The 19,082-nt window shown below is 47.7% G+C and overlaps 2 protein-coding genes across 2 annotated transcripts; one reads left to right on the top strand and one right to left on the bottom strand.

Annotated features, from left to right (window-relative positions):
* Positions 1–347: 347 nt before the first annotated feature.
* On the bottom strand, positions 348–7,008 carry LOC142907439 (zona pellucida sperm-binding protein 3-like). The gene is made up of 10 exons (XM_076056932.1): positions 6,887–7,008; positions 6,189–6,400; positions 5,650–5,762; positions 4,961–5,064; positions 4,110–4,287; positions 3,599–3,734; positions 3,407–3,501; positions 2,660–2,754; positions 1,429–1,557; positions 348–526 (listed from the first exon to the last, which is right to left on the bottom strand). Exons 1-10 carry the CDS (start codon positions 6,939–6,941, stop codon positions 396–398), a joined length of 1,248 nt encoding a protein of 415 aa, XP_075913047.1. The 5' UTR covers positions 6,942–7,008; the 3' UTR covers positions 348–395.
* Positions 7,009–7,319: 311 nt separating this feature from the next.
* On the top strand, positions 7,320–18,618 carry LOC142907438 (zona pellucida sperm-binding protein 4-like). The gene is made up of 13 exons (XM_076056931.1): positions 7,320–7,425; positions 8,720–8,793; positions 9,641–9,730; positions 10,567–10,688; positions 12,092–12,206; positions 12,800–12,934; positions 13,248–13,426; positions 14,844–14,941; positions 15,306–15,433; positions 16,438–16,627; positions 17,132–17,267; positions 17,899–17,992; positions 18,280–18,618. The coding sequence occupies exons 1-13, from the start codon at positions 7,388–7,390 to the stop codon at positions 18,537–18,539; spliced, it is 1,659 nt and encodes a 552-aa protein (XP_075913046.1). The 5' UTR covers positions 7,320–7,387; the 3' UTR covers positions 18,540–18,618.
* Positions 18,619–19,082: the final 464 nt, after the last annotated feature.

Here is a 19,082-nt window from a genome sequence, read left to right as displayed (position 1 = left end):
GCATCTTACACATTGCCCGTCTTTGTAATGAACTAACAATGCCCTATTACTGCCACGGTTGTGAACTTCTGGGTCCATTAACTGGCAGATTAAAGTGGCATAGGAATGCATTTTTTTCATGACATTATTCAACTGCTCCATTGTACATGCCAAATAATTCCTGCCAGTTAGGACAATTGGGTAGGTCAAAAAATATTTGCCTATATTAGGTACGTTCCACTAGTCCTGGCACGCATGAATTGGAGACCACCTAATCGTTTCCATACTCACCCTCATGAACTGGGGTATGATGTAGTTACACGAACTGCTCGCAACACCAAGCAAAGACCCCACAAGACCAGAAGCAGTAATGCACCAGAGTTTTATTATCATAGGTTAAGCAAAGCAACTGAAGATTAGAAGTTCGTTTCCAATCCCTTTGAAGGAGTCGCGTGACGCCTCTTCGAAGCAAACAAAGCCACCGTGGCGCTTGCCGCGACAGCCATCACCAGCGCAGCCACTCCCAGACCAAGGATTGGAGCAGCACCTGTAAAACACCAATTGAGAGAAAGGGCTGGTGGGTAACTGCGGAGCTGTTAAGCTAGGGTTTCCACATGCCTGAGGTTATGGGGCATTTGACCCATCGAAGTATTTGGTCAAGGTGTACTGTTAAAAAATGTCACGTCACTCACCAAGGTTTGCCATTTAACACTAGTGGATGGGCTTAGTTCAGCATGTCACACATCTTATGTTATTAAAAACAAACATGATTAGGTCTGTTAAAACACCTTGCCATCTTAAAACATTTACATCTGACGACCAAAGTACATTTAAGGAGGATCATGGCAATATCTGTTGGGCATAGCTTTAGGGCACTGCTACAATATCCGTGTTTTGTACCTTTTCAACTAGTTTTTGGGGAAGGGGGTGGTATTTGGATGGCATAGCCTTTCAAAAGGAGGAAGAAACCAGACCTTCCAAATTCCATAAAGTTCCGTATAGAGATGAATTATAACAAACTGCTAATCTAAGAGGTCAACCAGAGTCATTGCCTCATGGACGTCCTGGTTTAGCCTTAATTTAATCAGCTGTGGCGAAAAGAGGTTCTCCTTTCTGGCAATAAAACAGGTGTTGATATATTCCTTTCACAAGGAATCAAGTCTGTATTAACCGCACGTACTTTCAGTGAACATGCGCCTTTTATATATATAGTCTATGAAACGGATTGGTCTACACCAGAGAGACAACCTTCTTTATGGCCTAGTCCGAGTAAAACCAGAAACCGTCAAACGGTGAACAGTACATAGATAATCCATGCATCGGAGCATTTTTATCCCTGGGTGAGCGGATACATCATGGGACTGTTTTGCCAGTATCAAAGTACGAAAAATAATTGCTTTTACCCCAAGACGGGACAAAATGCGCCAAGAAAGAATCTGGCAGCTTTACCTTCGGTTGCAGATGTAGAAACCCGTGGCTGCTGCCGTTTTGCAGGGCTGCTTGGCTCAGCACCATTTGAGAAGGGCTTGGCAATCACGATGGGGCCCAGCATCACATCTTCCACCGCATACGACGGTCCTGAGTGAGAGGACCACATTTGGAATGTGGCGAATGCCTAGGCTTAAGAGCTTGATCTTTTGTAGCCCATATTACGAGGTAAAATTAAATGCATTAGTGCATATACATGTCCCAAAGAAGCGATTCTGCCTACATGATTTAAATGGGTATGTAGCACTGAGGCACAGAAATGGCAAGTCACCCCCCCTGCCTCCCCCACAGAATAATTGATCCTGAAAGTTGTTAAACTAGAATTACTTTGGGGCAATTTAAAGCATACGTTTCCACAGATGGCTGGAGGAATGGGGGGGGGGGGGGGGATGCCAGGCCTTTGTGATTTAGGAAATAACTTTAAAAAATCGAAGACACACCGAACGGTCACAATGGCTGGCCGAAAATCAAAGGAATTCCAGTCTGTGAGAAGACGAGCCGAGGTGGGAGAATTTCGGATATAATTAAAAAGCGAAACTAGCAAATCAGTCTGGCAACGGCAAGATCCCGTGTATGGTCCGCAAAATCAACCAAGGATTGAGAGTCTTGCAGAAGACGGGCGAATGTGTTGCCAAGTGCCGAGTTCGGCTTTGACAGTATCGCTAAAAGTTTAATTTTACATTCATCGTGATGTTTTGAGTTGAAGACTGCGATAAGTAGTATTGCACCAAGTTAGAGTTGCGAGAAACTAAGGTGGTGGTCAAATACATGTTAGAAGTTTGAGAATTGAGCGAGGAGCTGTGACGAGCAGCTGCCCGCGGCAGGAACCCTCCTGAAGCCCAGGGGCCACCAAGGGTAGTTGTGCATGCCAGCTGCTACTCAGAGGACCAGCAGCGCAGCAGGTAATGATTCACCACGAGCGTGTGGACTTGGAAACCCGAGCACACTACAGCACAGATCACGTCTACAAGGATACAGTGGCTATTTAGTTTACTTGCCATATGACAGTACTTATTTCAAGCGTGATGCCTCCATTTTTGATTACCACATACCCAACACCATTATTTAGGTAAGGCTTACATGGTGAATGTCGCAGTTTGGATTTTCTGACAATTTCCTAGAACGTAACACCCTTGATATTCAAGGGTCTTCTGTACATGACTAAATGGCCGATTACGACGGCTGTACTCACCAGTCACTGCTGCCACATCCCTGCGCCTTCTTCCACTGGGGCACGTGGACTCGCAGCAGCTGCACACCGAGTCCAAGCCATCAGCAGAGACCCACCTGCATTGCACACAAACGGCGTCTGTAGTTGCACAGGCAATGCTCACGCGTATCCGTTCACATTTAAGGAAAGTGCCGATTGAGCAAACGTTTAGGGCAAGCAACCTACAGTGGTGTACCATTTGGCCAACACCACTCGACCAGACCGATGGCGAGAATACCACTCGATGGGAGCAGTGGCCAGGAATACAACTCTGGGCGGAGTTTTGTTTAACTGTATGACATCACCCGACCTGTATGGTCAGAGTCTTCAAAGAAAAGTATTGCAAGTATTGGTAGCATCAAGGGGCAGTCTGTGGTCAGCCCTAGTGATCAGCTTGAGAAAAATCTACGAAGGCGAGGCTCAGTTGAGGCTCCTGACATTAGCCACGAGTGAGATTTGAACTCTGGCTACCAGGCAGAGATTTTTCAAAATGAGCTCAATCCAATTACAGACGTCGTATGCAGGCTTCGACCAATAACCACCTGAATACATCTTAACAAGAGCAGTCCCGTGGGACTGCACAATATTTGTTATAATATGAATTGCAGGTAGAAACCGAAGTTTGGTCTCAGGGATTTTAGTTAGGCACACATGCAAGGCATGGATTAAGCTATTGGATGGAAGACACTGAAAAACTAATTTCTGGGCAATGCAAGGAAGAAGACCAACCTGTATGCAGCCGAGGGGCTGTAGGTGCAAGCTTTATTGACAGTCGTTGGAGATGTTGCAACATCTGCAACCTTCAGCTGGCAGAAGACAAAAACCTGGACCGAGAAGAGGAAGATGGGTTCTCACTCAACCACACTGCCTACTACGTGGCTAAAGGTGGTGTCTGTAGAAGCATGCATGACAGTAGATCACCTGATCGCCATTGTTGGTCAACGTCGCAAGGAAGCGGAAGGAATCTATGAAGAAGCGAAGGACGTTGTCACTTTGTCGGAGCAGGAAGCCAGAAGTAAGGTGAGCATCATACGAGACTTTGCCATCCACCAGACACCTGCACAGACACCGTAGACGTATGACACATGGCTTTACATAGGGCAGGCCAGCAGAATGTCAGCGCTAGGAGATGTCATACTCCTCGTCCACTGTATAATGCTGCACCAAGCCCACCTCTTCAGGGGCTCCTCCCACCCACAAACCAAAGCAGTCACCAATGACGCACAATACAACATCTCTGATCAGTAGTGTATTGACCGACACCACATGACAAAATTAATTCACCATATACCTGGGCAGGCTTAACCATCAGAGCAAGATTCAGCAGCATTCCAAGGTCAGGCTCTGTTATATGCTTAAGCAGTGGAATGCCACTTTTACGACAAGGAGCATGAACATTCAGAAAGGATTAGGAGGGAGAGAGAAATCTCACCCAGAGTTAGAAATTATTTGGTAGCTGAGGGGAGAGTTTCTGTCTGGAACCGGGGTTGCAAAGCAGCTGACCACGAAGATCCTGAGTGGAACGTGGTTCACCGTCTGCACGCTCGCCTCGACATTCAGAGTCTGGCCCAGCTGGTATACGGTGGAAGGTCGCGCCACACTCCAGTCGTCTTGATAAAAAAAAAAAACACAATTAGACAACATCAAAACACAATTGCCAAGGCCGAGTGCAGACTCAAAGTGCAGCCAGGAAAGTGCTTGCTCACGCCACTGCTTGTGGAAGAATCCCAGATAAATCATGGGACCTTCTGTCAGTACCAAAATATGAGAATAGGTTTTTACCTTTTTTTTGGCAACAGGTGTTAAGACGTTAAAACACCAAACTGAAACCTTTAACGAGGAATGAGGTCTGCATTAACCACAAAATGTGGTCATAATGGAAATAAAATACTGATATTATAGGGATTATCTTAAACCGATTGCTCAAAAGAAAGCTGTGGTTTGCACCGGAGTCTCTAGGCTCAAAAGAAAGCCGTCTGGTGTGGACCAGTTTCAAAGGCAATGCATTTATTATTTGAATTATGACCACAAGCATTGTGTTTCTATGCAGAGAAGATTCCTTGCAAAACGCTTCAGTTTGGCGTTTTAACATCTTAACACCGGTTTTGTTGGCAGAAAAGGGGAAACCTATTCTTAAACCGCGGATAAAGTTTTAGGGACCTCGGGCATATATCTGGCCTATTCTTCAATATCAAGCAGACATCTTGAAGGGTTTATAGTCTAAACTGCCATCCTGGTAGCAGCCATGTGCAGAATAGGCAAAGTCCTAACATCACCACTGACCGGTCATGAGCCTCAGCGTGAAGCTCAGCTGCTGCTGCATGACCTTGGCGCTGCTGAAGGGGATCCATGTGGGTTTGATGGCATTGCTGGACACGTTTCCCTTTCTGCAGCGAGGAGAAGATCAGGCATACATTCTCTACAACGAGCAGAGGTGGGTGATTCTCAATAGCACCAATTGTGACCAGATTAGTGTGGCAATGCCGTTAACATCTTGCAAAAATAGACAAGCGAAGATATACAGAACCATATTTTCAGAGTATATTTACCATCGCAAAGTGCAAGACTTATAACCGATGAGGACCAAATAAGAGTAATTATGAGACTTGGTGCAATGAATGCTATGCAATGGAGTATAATTAAGGGGACCGTGGTTCACACAGTATGCAATGCATGCACCACTTCAGGCGTGGATACTTGCAAGGCAGGATGTTTTAGGCAGGGCACGACATACAGGCGATTGATGTGAACCCATCAGTAAATTTTGCACCAAAAACCATGACAGATTGCACAGGAAGACTTTCCATGCGTGGATTAAATCGCTGTCATTTTGGCTTTATTGCAATTCAGGCCTTGCAAAGCTAAACAATAAGACAGGCACGAAGTTTTTAAAGCCATTGTTAGAATTGCAAGCAGTTTAGCTGGAGATCAAAATTAAGCAATTTTCAACAAGAGACTGTTGGTCAACTCGCCTGGGATAGCGGCAAACGACCGGCACGGCGACGTAGTTTGTGCGGATAATGCCCGTGTTGGACGTGGGGCGGTAGTAGAGGTAGTTCTCGTAAGACAGCAGCTCTGCACCCATCTAAAAAGAGAGGCAGAAGTGAGGTTTATTACCCAGTGCGATACTAGTGGAATAAAATAAAAGTTCAAACAACTTGGTGAAAGACCCAATGCAGCAGTTCCTTGGTTTAACTAATTTACCTAGCTCATGTCCACCATATAAACCACATCCACAGAAACCATGGCAGATGCAGATTCCTGATGTATTATGGAAGAATAAAAACGCTTTAATGTACGACTGGTCATCCAGAACAGACCTTAACATAATAATGCAATGACCAATCGATAAATACCAAGGTGAGTTCAAAGCAATACACTCCGCTGTTATTGAAGAAGTCTGGCTCGACTCGAATGCGGAATTGTAGTTCTTATGCATCTACACTCGGCCAAAAAAATAAAGCAGTTGGATTGCGAAGATTATGTTACAGTAGCATTAGCAGCCAGTTACCTGGAGGCTGCTGCCACAGCTTTCCAGTGCGTAGAGGAACGTCACCGTGCCAGCAAGGGCGTCGCTCCCAGTAACCGGGCAGGCTGGCACTCCCAGGGACAGGTCACTCGCCTGGGCCAGGTGACCCGTGCCGAACAGGTCCCTGCTCACGGTCAGCGTGAGCGTCGCCTCGTCACACACCACACTCACCGTGGCGGAGGTGGCCACTGTAGCTGGCGGTGCCACACGGGACGAGACGCGAGAGTTACCCAAACAGTGACACAGGTGGTCAGTGAAGCCGTAGAAAGTCTCAGAAACTCGCAGTCACAATCATCCACACGGAGCTGCGAATACTTTTGTTCGAATTCCCCAGTAGCACCTCAGTAACTTAATACACGCGTTAAGACAGGTTAAGAATACGTTTTGGCAATCCACTATTGGATCAAGTCTTGCACACTGCTGTCGTCAGTTTGACCATACAGATCAGTACGGGCTGAATTAGGGCAAAGCCCAGGTCTAGACACTTGTCGCCGATGTTAACATTACCGGGACGCAAATTGGTGTTCAGGCATATAGAACAGTGAATCAACCACCACGCCACATTAGCAAACCCATCGTTAGTACGGGTACATTATGGTGTTCTTATCAGGCAACACGGTAGTTGCAGAGAACGACAAAAAAAAGATTGAAAATGCATCTTTCAACCAAACTCCACTTACCAGAGGCAAGACATAACAACCCCAAGACCGCGAACAAAGCCCTCGTGGTCTCCATCGCAAGGACAACAAAAACCGAGACTTAGCACGACACCAGCAGAGCCAATGCAGCGCTCTTCCCGACTCGGGGCTTTTATCTGCACGCGGGCTCATTCTGTTTCAGTAATGAGCCAATTAACGCCTCCTGTGTACGTGCAGCGTGATTGCGGTGCAGCTCCCACCCATGCACTTGTGCCGACATCGAGCAAACGTCTACCGATGAGACAATGAGTGAGTGGATCTGCTCTGATAAAATCTCGCCGATGAGTTAATGAGTGAGTGGATCTGCACAGATAAAATCTGGCTGATGAGACAATGCGTGGGTGGATCTGCTCTGATAAAATCTCGCTGATGAGACAATGCGTGGGTGGATCTGATCTAATCTGGATCGGGATCGCTGAGGGCTCTCCATATAAAAGGGGGTGCCGTGGGCGATGGGAGGCGACGCAGCCGATTTATTTAACGATGGCGAACCTGCGAGTTATTTTACTGCTCCTGACCAGGTGAGGAGGCCAGAGGAGCGTGGTGGCGCGTCTTAGTGGTGGCGCGTCTTAGTGGTGGCGCGTCTTAGTGGTGGCGCGTCTTAGTGGTGGCGCGTCTTAGTGGTGGCGCGTCTTAGTGGTGGCGCGTCTTAGTGGTGGCGCGTCTTAGTGGTGGCGCGTCTTAGTGGTGGCGCGTCTTAGTGGTGGCGCGTCTTAGTGGTGGCGCGTCTTAGTGGTGGCGCGTCTTAGTGGTGGCGCGTCTTAGTGGTGGCGCGTCTTAGTGGTGGCGCGTCTTAGTGGTGGCGCGTCTTAGTGGTGGCGCGTCTTAGTGGTGGCGCGTCTTAGTGGTGGCGCGTCTTAGTGGTGGCGCGTCTTAGTGGTGGCGCGTCTTAGTGGTGGCGCGTCTTAGTGGTGGCGCGTCTTAGTGGTGGCGCGTCTTAGTGGTGGCGCGTCTTAGTGGTGGCGCGTCTTAGTGGTGGCGCGTCTTAGTGGTGGCGCGTCTTAGTGGTGGCGCGTCTTAGTGGTGGCGCGTCTTAGTGGTGGCGCGTCTTAGTGGTGGCGCGTCTTAGTGGTGGCGCGTCTTAGTGGTGGCGCGTCTTAGTGGTGGCGCGTCTTAGTGGTGGCGCGTCTTAGTGGTGGCGCGTCTTAGTGGTGGCGCGTCTTAGTGGTGGCGCGTCTTAGTGGTGGCGCGTCTTAGTGGTGGCGCGTCTTAGTGGTGGCGCGTCTTAGTGGTGGCGCGTCTTAGTGGTGGCGCGTCTTAGTGGTGGCGCGTCTTAGTGGTGGCGCGTCTTAGTGGTGGCGCGTCTTAGTGGTGGCGCGTCTTAGTGGTGGCGCGTCTTAGTGGTGGCGCGTCTTAGTGGTGGCGCGTCTTAGTGGTGGCGCGTCTTAGTGGTGGCGCGTCTTAGTGGTGGCGCGTCTGCTCTGGTTAATGAAGTCTTGTGTAGGTTTGTAAGAGAGGGCCAAGAGCGTAATTGTAATATATATTGGGGGGAACACATCTCCCCCCAATATTCAAATATGCTGAAAGTGTCCCCAATATATTGCTGTAAAATAGATTTGTTTATGATTCTGGTTATGGTTGTACTTTAATAATCCCTAATGTCTGCTATTACATACACTGAAACAAGAAATAGTAAAACAAAGCAAAGAGCAATACACTATCAGACAGTATTGTAAATAAATATAAAGTCCATCCAATGTGTTAGTGAATTTTTATATTTTAGGCAGGAAATTCATTTTCAAGTTTTTAGAGGGGGGACCCCCCCCCCCCCCCCGACCTCCTTGAAGATTTGGTTCCCCCCCCCACCCCCGACAGCTTCCTCTGCCTGGGCTCCGTCCTCGCGAGGCTTCGCCAGTCGCTGGGACCGCGGAGGCTGGGGGAGCCGAGTGGTAAGGGGCGCTGCTGCTGTCGCCAGATGACAACCACATCGCGCATTCTCGCAATACCACCTCGTGTGCACAGACACCACCGTGCACAATAATAAAATGGCAGCGTCTCTCGGTGAACTGGAAAACCGTTACCGGCGACATGAGTTGCCCACGAGCGACTGCCTGGACCAGGTGGAGGGGGGGGCTGACTTTGTGCGCTACAGCAGTCGCGTGACGCGACGTCACTGCTGCTGGGCACGAGACCGGCACGTGGATGGTTAATAGTCCCCCAGCGCATGGCAAAGGGGTTGTTCGGGGACATTAACGTTCCCTTTGCCCGTTCCTTTTAACGATAATAACATTTTCGCAAAATGTGGCTTGTGACTGATTGGCGCGGCTCTTGCAACTTTACTTAAAATAGTGAATTGTACGACATTTGACCGCACACGACCTATACGTAACACTCACGTGGCAAAATCATCATGACCTAGTTCCTTTCCATTGTAGTAACGGCGAACTGTGCACTCGCGTTAATAATTTGCATATATCAGGATCTACCGTGAAAACTTTCCACTACAATTTTAAGTGTCTAATGCGGGGGTCTACGAACAAAACATCAAGAGCCATGTTTCAACCTGCGGCTTCGAAGCTGCAGGTTTCGATCTCTGGTGTGAGGTTCATACTGTCGAATCGTGCACGTGACCATTTGAAATTTGTGCCAAATTAGAACAACGCAACACCTTACAGACTTGTGTGCACAGAACAATGAATGCACTGATGTGCGCCCACCCAGCAACCGTCACGGGCTGTATTTTTTTGGCTCCATAAGGTGTAGTTGACGTCTCAATTTCTGAACTGTCTCCCCCAGGTCTGCTGAAGCAATGCCTCTCCTCCACTCTGGGTTTCTCTGTGGGATGGAGCAGCTCCTCTGACAGTGATTACCGTGTCTTTGTACGGAGTGAGTCCATGAGCTTTCACTTCAAGCGTGATGACATAATTAACCATTGATCCATTGTATGATGACTCCATATATATCAAGAATCTCAAGGATACGATAAAATTGATTCGGGGCTGAGATTCTCTGGCCACTTGTTTGGTCCCAACTCCTTTTTTCGATGCCTTCTGACCTGCAGTTTTTTTCTTATACGGTATCGCTTTTTAGGTTTCTTAGTTCGCTCTGCGTTGTGACATGTAATTCACATGAACAATGGTAATTTAAGAATCTGGGATTCGAAGCATGGTAATGATTTGGCTTTGGGGTTCATTTCAACTAGTCTAATGCAACACGACGATAATTAAAACCTTATTCTTCCATTGGATAACTGCACGTGTTTACAAGATGGGTGAATCCCTTATTCATCAATGCCACATTGTGCGTAACTGTGCAATGGGCTCTCCCTTCCTTTCATTGGAACATTTCATGCAAGGTGGTGCCTTCCGTTGTAAACTGAACCTGGTGACTCCTGTCAGACTCTGGTTCTTTACTCGCATCGTCTGCATTTCCCACCCGATTCCTCCGTTGACTACTTGGGAGATCTTGTCGCTGAATCTGACACGCAGCCTTATTTACTAGCCACTATTATACGAGTTCGTTGAGCTGGTTTTGTGAGTACCGTAATTCCAGCAGCGTATTGAGGATCCTGTTTCCTAGAGACGTTCCTGGAACTGGACACTTCCTATTCGAGCTAACACTGACACCATCCTTTGTTCTCCTTGCAGTCACGCTGCCTACATTAACTTGTGGTGTACAAGCCATCCAAACGCAGGTTTTTCTAACTTTGTTCTTGTGTCCAGCGGCACGGAATGAGGCCGTGGATGTGGAGTCTTTGCAGGGGGCGTGCGGCTTCTCCATCGCGAGGGACGGTGCTGGGCTCCACTTCACCGCTGCTGGTGATGCCTGCCACGTGCGCGTGGAGGTGAACACGAGGAGACCATTGTGACTTGCGTCGATACTAGTACCCGCTGGGGCTGCTATGGTAGTAGCGAAATTGATGTTTTGCAATCCATAACCGTTCAGCTATCACGTGCCAACGATGTCGTCTGGCCTTAATCAAATTGGATTTTGCCTACCGTGGCATTTTCTATTTGCTTGGCTCGTGCATTTTTAAAGTTTGTTTCCAAATTTAATCTTTGTTTTAGCTCTTACCGTCCACTCTGGAATTTGTTTTCAGGTGGGTTTTATTGCCTTTTCTATTTATTACGACAAGATGTTATGATTTCGATCATCACTTGGTGGTAGCTACTTTGTTTCTAGTTTATACAGCAGCTCTTTCTCTTGACTGATATTCCCGTACAATCGATGCCATGCTCATTCCATCTGTATTGCTATCAAGATCTTGTCTTACCAGTTTACCTTGGTTTGTCGTCTTGCTCATTGTATTATGCCATGCTGCTACACTACTCTCAACCATTCCCAAATCTCTTCTTGCTCATGTCCTTGCCTCATTGCATTTCTTTTTTGTCTTTAGTCTCTGTCTCATCAGTCATCTATAGCTTAATTGTTCTCCTCCTGTGCATAACAGTAAAAGATTTGCCATCTAGACATGTCACCAAGTGGACACCTTGATAGAGGGAATATGTGAACGGTTAACTGTTTACGTCACAAAGCATGGCAAAACAGGTTTCAGTTTATGTAATTCACGCCTGCCAATGGATGCAGCTTTCGCAATACTACTCGATGCAAAGATTAGCATCAAACTGCTTTGATTCCAGGTATAGAATAAACGGCACTATGTATTACTACAGAAGGTCACTATCCAAGCTGGCCTCTAAGAGACCAACGTAGATGTAAGAAAAATATTGCACACTGGGCGAACTTGGACATGTATGCGTATAACAGCAAAATGTAAGTAGAAGACCTAACCAACATACGAGCTTTGTGCCAGAAAGATGTACAAGTAACCTCAAGTAGTGCACAAGACATGAAAGTGAAACCAAATAACAAATGTGTAGTTGACACCTAATGGGCTGTCTGCCCAGGGATCGTGATGCCCGTGAGAAGGGGTGTTTGTGGCAAGAATAATGGAGGTTTTGTGGTACGGTGAATATGGAAATGTATTACACGTAGAGAGCAGGGCAGCGTCCGTTTGTACAATAACAACGGTTAACCTGGGAAAGTGATTTCGGACCCAGGAATGCAACTCCCGTGTGGTCTGCCTATCTTAGTTTGGCTGGCAGGTGGCGATGGGTTTCCTATTGAGTCCTACTTGTCGTTGGCCTGGCCTGACCCAAACATTTAGAATGCACAATCTACTGAATTGTTTGAGCCTTCCTGGAGTACTGGCCCCAAGTCCGATTTGAGAACTGCTGATTTCACCAGGACGGCAGGAGGAAGGTCCAGGTGGAGCTGCAGGAGATGCGGCAGGGGCTGAATGGACTCGTCTGGGCTTTCACCATCGACTGCCCTGAGAACCTAAGATCGGCGAGGGCCGGAGGTGAGTATCATTGACTCTGCTAATTGGACGTACAGACTGCACTACCTATGACTTGGTGCTATAGAATGGGTCTGCTGGCTCAACGGCTGCCTTTTGTATCGACCTAGATCATCTCTCCTGGTGCTTTTGCATTTCTAGCAAGTGCGTTTCATGTCCTTGGATTTTACTGTACCAACTTGCTGTTTGAATCCTTTTCCGATGCAATTTCCCCCAATGGCTGATTGCAATAGTTGCACCATATAAACGCGTATTCCTAATGCACTGCTGATTGGTGCTGCCCCTGGGTCTTGAGGGTTAATTTGACCATGCTTCACCACGCTGCTCCTCGTTGGCAAATGTTGAGTGGCACTGACCTGCAATGCAACAAACTGTGCTGCACTGCCATAGTCTTTACAGCCAGTGAGCACGGTCTTTGCCTATCTTTGCTGTACACTCAACCCTGCTCCGCTTCCGAGATTGGGTGCATTGCCCGGGTGATTTGGTCATGTGCCAAGTAACACTCATTCACATACTTGACACGTGGCTCAAACGATGACTTATTTAAGTACGTGGGGTTTTTGTACGATCACCTGTTGTGCTCCTGCTGTTGTTAGAGATCGCCACGTGCTCTGGTCAAAGCAGGAACTTCCCATGCAATGCTGTGCAGAGTGTCCCGAGCGCGGACGTCTGTGCACAGAGTGGCTGCTGCTACGACACCACTCTACGCCGCTGCTTCTACAGTGAAGCTGGTACGTAGCTGACTCAAAACGGAGGTTAAATAATTCGCTACCTGAACTAGGCTCTATTTATTCTTCTGTCTTTTATGTATTTTTTAATTGTTTCCCTTCTACCTGACTTAACCGAAAGAAACAAGAATATGAATCCCTGCAGTTACGAAAGCTTCAGATCAAAATTTAGGCTCTTGCTGTGTCTATGTTGGTGCACAGTAGCATCCTGCTATGCTGGTTTCTTTAACTTGTTGCATCACCACGGGCTACATGGGGCATCTTTCGTGATTCACCGAACTCACCCATACCCTTCCTCCCACGATGCTCCACCCAGTGTGCACCACAGATGGGCGCTTTGTGGTGCCTGTGTCTCGGAACCTGACGTCTCCACCGCTGGACCTGAGCACCGTGCACCTGACTGGCGGTAGCGGTGCGCAGTGCAGTCCCGTCCTGGTGTCTGCAGACCTTGCAGTCTTTGACGTGCCCATGGCAGCGTGTGGTGCCACTGTGCAGGTACTGGGCTCCTGGACTCTGCTTTGCCCTGCCCCCATCCTGATGTAGTTAAATGGGTAACTTGTGGTGCGGTGACCATGATGAAACCCAGCGACCAGTTCACCGCACTCCTAAATCTCTATAGCAATTGACGTACCTTTACGTCAACTGGAGTGGGATTAAATGCATCACATGGGAGTGCGGATGTGCAGTATCACTGGCATGTGCCAAATTGTGCAGTCATTAAGGTTGCTCTTTGAAGCAATGTGCTTTGACTCCGGGAAACGGGAGTCGATTCTGACACTTTCGTTAAACAATCCCAACGCGTTCACTCGTGGGCGAGTGGACTTATGCCTGGTGCAGTTGTGTATCTGATGCCATATTTGCCTTCATCGTGGCTTGCACATAGTTTGCTTATTGCATAGGATTTGACTTGAGCAAATGAGGTAACGATCAATTCTTGCACAGAAATTTTAATTTGAGTTCTGGTTGATGGTCATGCTTCTATTAGACACAGGTGACCATCGCAATGGAACATAAATTAATGGAATGACTTCACCTATTAGCCAAAAGGCAATGCACCTCGGCAAGCACTGGACGGACTTGGTTGGATTTTGCAGTACCCATGACGACACGTGCCAAAGCGCTTCGTACACTTTGCAGCTTGTTAATGTTTCTACCGGATGACCTGTAGGATGGAGAATTGCAATAGTCATGCCTTGTCGATACGATGCTGTATGCCACTTGGCTGTGACGACTCAATGATGGTCTAGTATGTTGTAGAGCCCTGATATGCAAATGGTTTTAAGCCCTGACTATTTTGCATGAGGTGGTCGATTGAACTATTCGAGTTGTATGGTGCCCAAGGCTCTAAAAGAGTAGGCAACAATCTTGGAATCGGCGACTGCCACGCCTGATAATCCCACAAATGTGCTTTCCTATGCCAACCAGCAGAACCTCCGATAGTTTTCTCGATTAATCTGTTTCGTGCACTGCTAGTGTATCTACGATATTCCTGAGGCTCCATGTCAACAATATTGACTTCACTGCAGTGTATTGTCAGCATATTGATGGAACTTTGCCATGTGATAATATGCTATTGGCAAACAAAGACCTACGATTAAAAATAGGAGGGTCCCGAGGATGGATCCTTGTCGTACACAAACTAGGTGTGGCATAGGTGATGGCCATCCAGCTTGATGAATTGATCAACCCATATAGGTATGAGACGATCCACCCCAGTGCGATACTGGATGAACCTAACCTTGGGCTGCCCGATTTTAGTAGCTCTCGGTCAATGGTGTCAAAATATCGCGTGTGATTCAGTCATTGTAGATATAACTGGGGGATATTTAAATTTTAATTTAAAGCTTTTGTAGCTGCAGGGGATTCATACTTGGTTCTTTCGGTAAAGTCATTATCGTTTTGGTGTGTCCAGTGGAATGGGCAGGAGCTCGTGTACGAGTTACTGTTGGCCTCCGATCGGGAGCTCTGCGTCGATGGCAACGTCGCAATCACCAAGTCGTCCACATACAAGTAAGCACTGCCACCACCCCTCTGCAAGTGCTCTGCTCATGAGGGTCAAGCATGAGTCTTGCAGAGGAGACCCACCCCCGCCACTGTCCCTGCGACATTAAATATTTGTAGAACCATGACCAATCTGAGCTTCCATATTGAACGATTTAATTTTCAAATTGGGACATTCAACGCACAAGGGCATCTTGTCTTTGTCACAGGATCTTTAACGTCTCCCGAAGAAGTAGAAATGTGGTTTATGGCTAATGTAAACACGGTGTTAACCAAGGTGGGTCCCTTCACTGGTACGTCTGCAAAACGCCCTGCAATCTTTCTGCCGTGAGGGCGTGGTGCATGCCTTTGGCGGGTGGTGTCTGTTTACCAGGATGGTTCTTCAATGCCGCTTCCTTGGAAGTGGCGACCTGCAGCTTGGAGTGCAGGTGAGCACTCTCCCACCACCACCTCCAGCCACTGCCACTGGACCCCTCTCCCTGCTGCTCCAGGTCTTCACTGGTGAGTGCTACCCTCTCCCACACCATGCACCTCGGAGCAAACAAATGCCACCTTAGCGAACACGGGTTGTGATGTCGCTCTACCCAGGAAAGACTTGGGTCGTTTTCTCCGTATTAGCTCTAGCTCGAGCTTATTTTATCCAGTGCTGAGATGGAGCTCAACGCTGGTTTAATGTCCACCGATTGCAGGCTGCATGAGGTTTTTGGATGCATCTGCAGCATTAATCGGCATGGCTGCTCGACTTGAATTGCAAACCACTGCAACAAACGGATGACATGCTAGGCCGTGCTGCCAGAGTATTGTAAACCTGCCAACAGAGTTCACAGCCACAAGTGAACTAGAACGCCTTGCACATTCTCCATGGTACGACGTGCAACTTTAAATGCTAATTTCTGCTGAGGTTTTGAATCTAGCAGCTACCAGCTGAAACCATTTTGTTAGTGTTGGGCCGACCTTGAAAGGGATGACAATTCCCTTAATTGCCATGGTGCTACCAAATGCGTCTTTTGCACAACCCACAAACCAAAACGGTCTCCTTGAGGGCATTGTTTGAAGGAAAATTGGACTGCTTTCTTGGCCTCATTTGTGCAGGTCACCTTTGCTTGAACAAATACTTTTCAATAGCTTAATTAGTTACCAATTGGCTAAAAATGGGACTTGGAGCTTGGCCAACTGTTGCCACCCGATTCCCACCACTTCCGTGTGAAACCACGTGCCCCTTTTAAAACATCTACAGACATTGAGAGATGCTGTTGTATACACGTCATGTAGCCAACCATGCTAATCGGAGGTGAGGGTGACAGAATTTATTCTGAAAATACAAGTTAAATGTTAACCACTTTCTATACCAGGAAAATGTTGCGATAATGTGTGCCCGAGTTACAATTCAAAGTTATGCGCACGTTTTAGAGGGCTTTGTGCTTTTGCCTTGTCCATGTGCTGTAAACAGGACCTTTTACACCACTAATCCACATGCCTTGTGAACCGTCTCCACACGCTGCCAGACAACTCCTACACCACGCCGTACCAGCCATGGCAGTACCCACTGGTGAAGCTTCTGGGCACGCCGCTCTACGTGCAGGCGTCACTGCTGCACCGCTCTGACCCCACGCTGGCGCTCTTCCTGAAGGACTGCTGGGCCACGCCCACGGCAGTTGACGCCGACCCCACGCAGTGGAAGCTTGTGGCGGATGGGTAAGGCTGGGGGCGGGGTAGTGCTCTCTAAACCCTCTCTCACTGCCACAGCAGGGCCTGCAGAGGCAACCTCGTTCAAGGCATTGGTTAGCTGTTTTTTCCCCCACGTAAGCAGAGTTGTGCTAATTACGGCCCTTTTTCAATGACAACGGTTCGTGTAATGGTGACCAAGTACTGGTGTCGTTTTAAACAAGATTACAGTGCCATCCCCAAATGTCGATGACCACAATGCTCCTTGGGTTGATGTTCTGGATGTTAACACGGCCACCATCTGCATCCCAGAGATGGTGGTTTGTACAAGGCCGACTACATGCAGTGATGGTTTCATCGGACATGGTGCAATGCATATTGACAATTGGGCTGCCTTGCTGGTCGTGAGCACGTCCTGACTTTAAAGCTGGCCTTCATCCTCGCGTGCAGATTTTAAATAAAGATGCGTGCATTCAATCCGATACATGACACTTGCTTAGAATTGAGGGTTTAACGGCACTGTTTCCTGTGCAGCTGCCCCGTGCAGTCTCCTTGTTGCAGTGTCTCCTTCCCTGGTGTCGCTGACCTGCCGCTGCCTTCTCACTACAAGCGCCTGGCGCTCCAGGCCTTCGCCTTCATGAACTCTGACCGCAGCACCACCCGTGACCTCGTGAGTGCCCGATTCTTTCCATCCATTAGAAACCAGGTCCCCATGGAGGGATGAAGTCAGGGGCGGAGCCAGGATTTCAGGCCGGGCTGAGATTCAACATTATAGTCTCAAGAATCATCAGAGTCGGATGAACTAGACGCCATCGGTTGGTGACACACTCTGACAATGCAGTTGCACGGAGTACGCCAGACCGAGTGTCGTACACTTATACGTAGAATGTCACCCCTGGCTCCACCCCTGGATGAAGTGTACTTTTAATTTCGTTTTTAAAGCTTTTCATAACTGCAGGGATTCATTCTACGTTCTTTCAGTAAATTCGCGTAGAAGGGAAATAATAAAAATAAAACAAATTCTCACGACGTTTCGATTGCAACAAGCAATCGGTGTGTGAAAACAACAGCAAGAAAATTTGGCTAAAACTGACGCTTTTTCAAAATTGTTACTGATTTCACACCTAATTGCTTGTGTTGCAATCGAAACGTAACTTTATTTTCTTTTATTATTTCCCTTCTACGTGACTACTGAACAAACCCAGAATATGACGTGTACTTTGTACAATTGGACAGCCAGAAGGACTACCTAAAACATGGGAACCTTTACTTACTGGAGCGATGCATTCTGTCTGCCACAGGTTTATCTACACTGCTCTATCGTGGTGTGCGACAGCTCCAGCCCCAACTTTGTCACCGAGTGCAATCGTCAGTGTGGGCAGACCAGGCGCTACAGTGAGTACCACCGCGACCTCTATTAAATATCTTGCGCTTATTTACCCAGCAAAGACTCGCAGAGTAACCCTTTGTCAAGATGACAAAGGGGTTTTCATTGCTTGTGGTAATGTTGCTATGTTCTTATTTAGATCACATTAGCTGTGACTTTGCAGACTCGTTTTCGACAAGCCGTGGCATGCCATTAATGACCTACTCGTTTGAGTTTCTGAGGAACTTGACCTGAAGCATATAGCGTCCTTTTGTATGGGCCAGTGGTCATCAACCAATTTCTGTTTTTGTTCCAGAGCGCAACACCGTCTCTGACGCTTCAAGCGTGGTAGGAAAGCACGTGGTGTCGCTGCAGGGCCCCGTGCTCTTTGAAGAAGCTCATGTTAACGATGCAGCTCTGCTGTTGCTGGAGACTCCCTCCTCATCATGGGCCTCGGCTGGGACTCTGTCCTTTCTCCTCGTCATTGCCACAGCCGTCGTTGCTCTCCTGTCTGCTGCCATTGCCGTCAGGAGGCACAGGAGCCGGGCTGTGGCGCTTGACGGGAGCGGCTATTGATCACGACTATTTGTGATTTGCTGGAACTTGCATGTCTTGCTGACCATTGTGGTCTAATAAAATAAAATGCTGAAATTCGCTACTGCTGTTCTGTCCTTTCACAAGGATTGTATGTGTGCAGAATTAGTGCCACATTTGGCCAAGTCCCTCAATAGTGGCAACTTGTACCAAGGTTTATGCCATTGCCTTCAAACATAAGCACCTTGCCATGCTTAATGAATCTGAATCCAGATGTATTTTATTACTTAATGAATCTTTTTCCCCTAAAACATGCAAATGTGGACCTTATGTTCCAGGGATATTTCCATCGCACACCTAACGAACTATATCAAAGGTCCATGAAGAATGTAGGGCAAGGGGTAAAGGTATGCTGTCAAGTTTAACTAGCTTTAAGTAAAGGTTAGGTTGTGGCATTACAAAGCATCTGTCCACATTGTCAAAAGTGCTTTTCCTCTGGAAAAGACAAGCACCCCACCACGCTATGGAGGCTTGACTAGACAATCTTTGTGGCCTTGTGCAAGAGCGGCTTGGTGCTTCAGACAC

This window comes from Petromyzon marinus, chromosome 79 (genome assembly GCF_048934315.1).
Source record: "Petromyzon marinus isolate PM22_M1 ecotype Great Lakes invasive population chromosome 79, UKy_Petmar_22M1.pri1.0, whole genome shotgun sequence".
NCBI lineage: Eukaryota > Metazoa > Chordata > Hyperoartia > Petromyzontiformes > Petromyzontidae > Petromyzon > Petromyzon marinus.
Note: the sequence above shows the minus strand (reverse complement) of the source record. Positions and strands in the feature narration are given on the sequence as shown.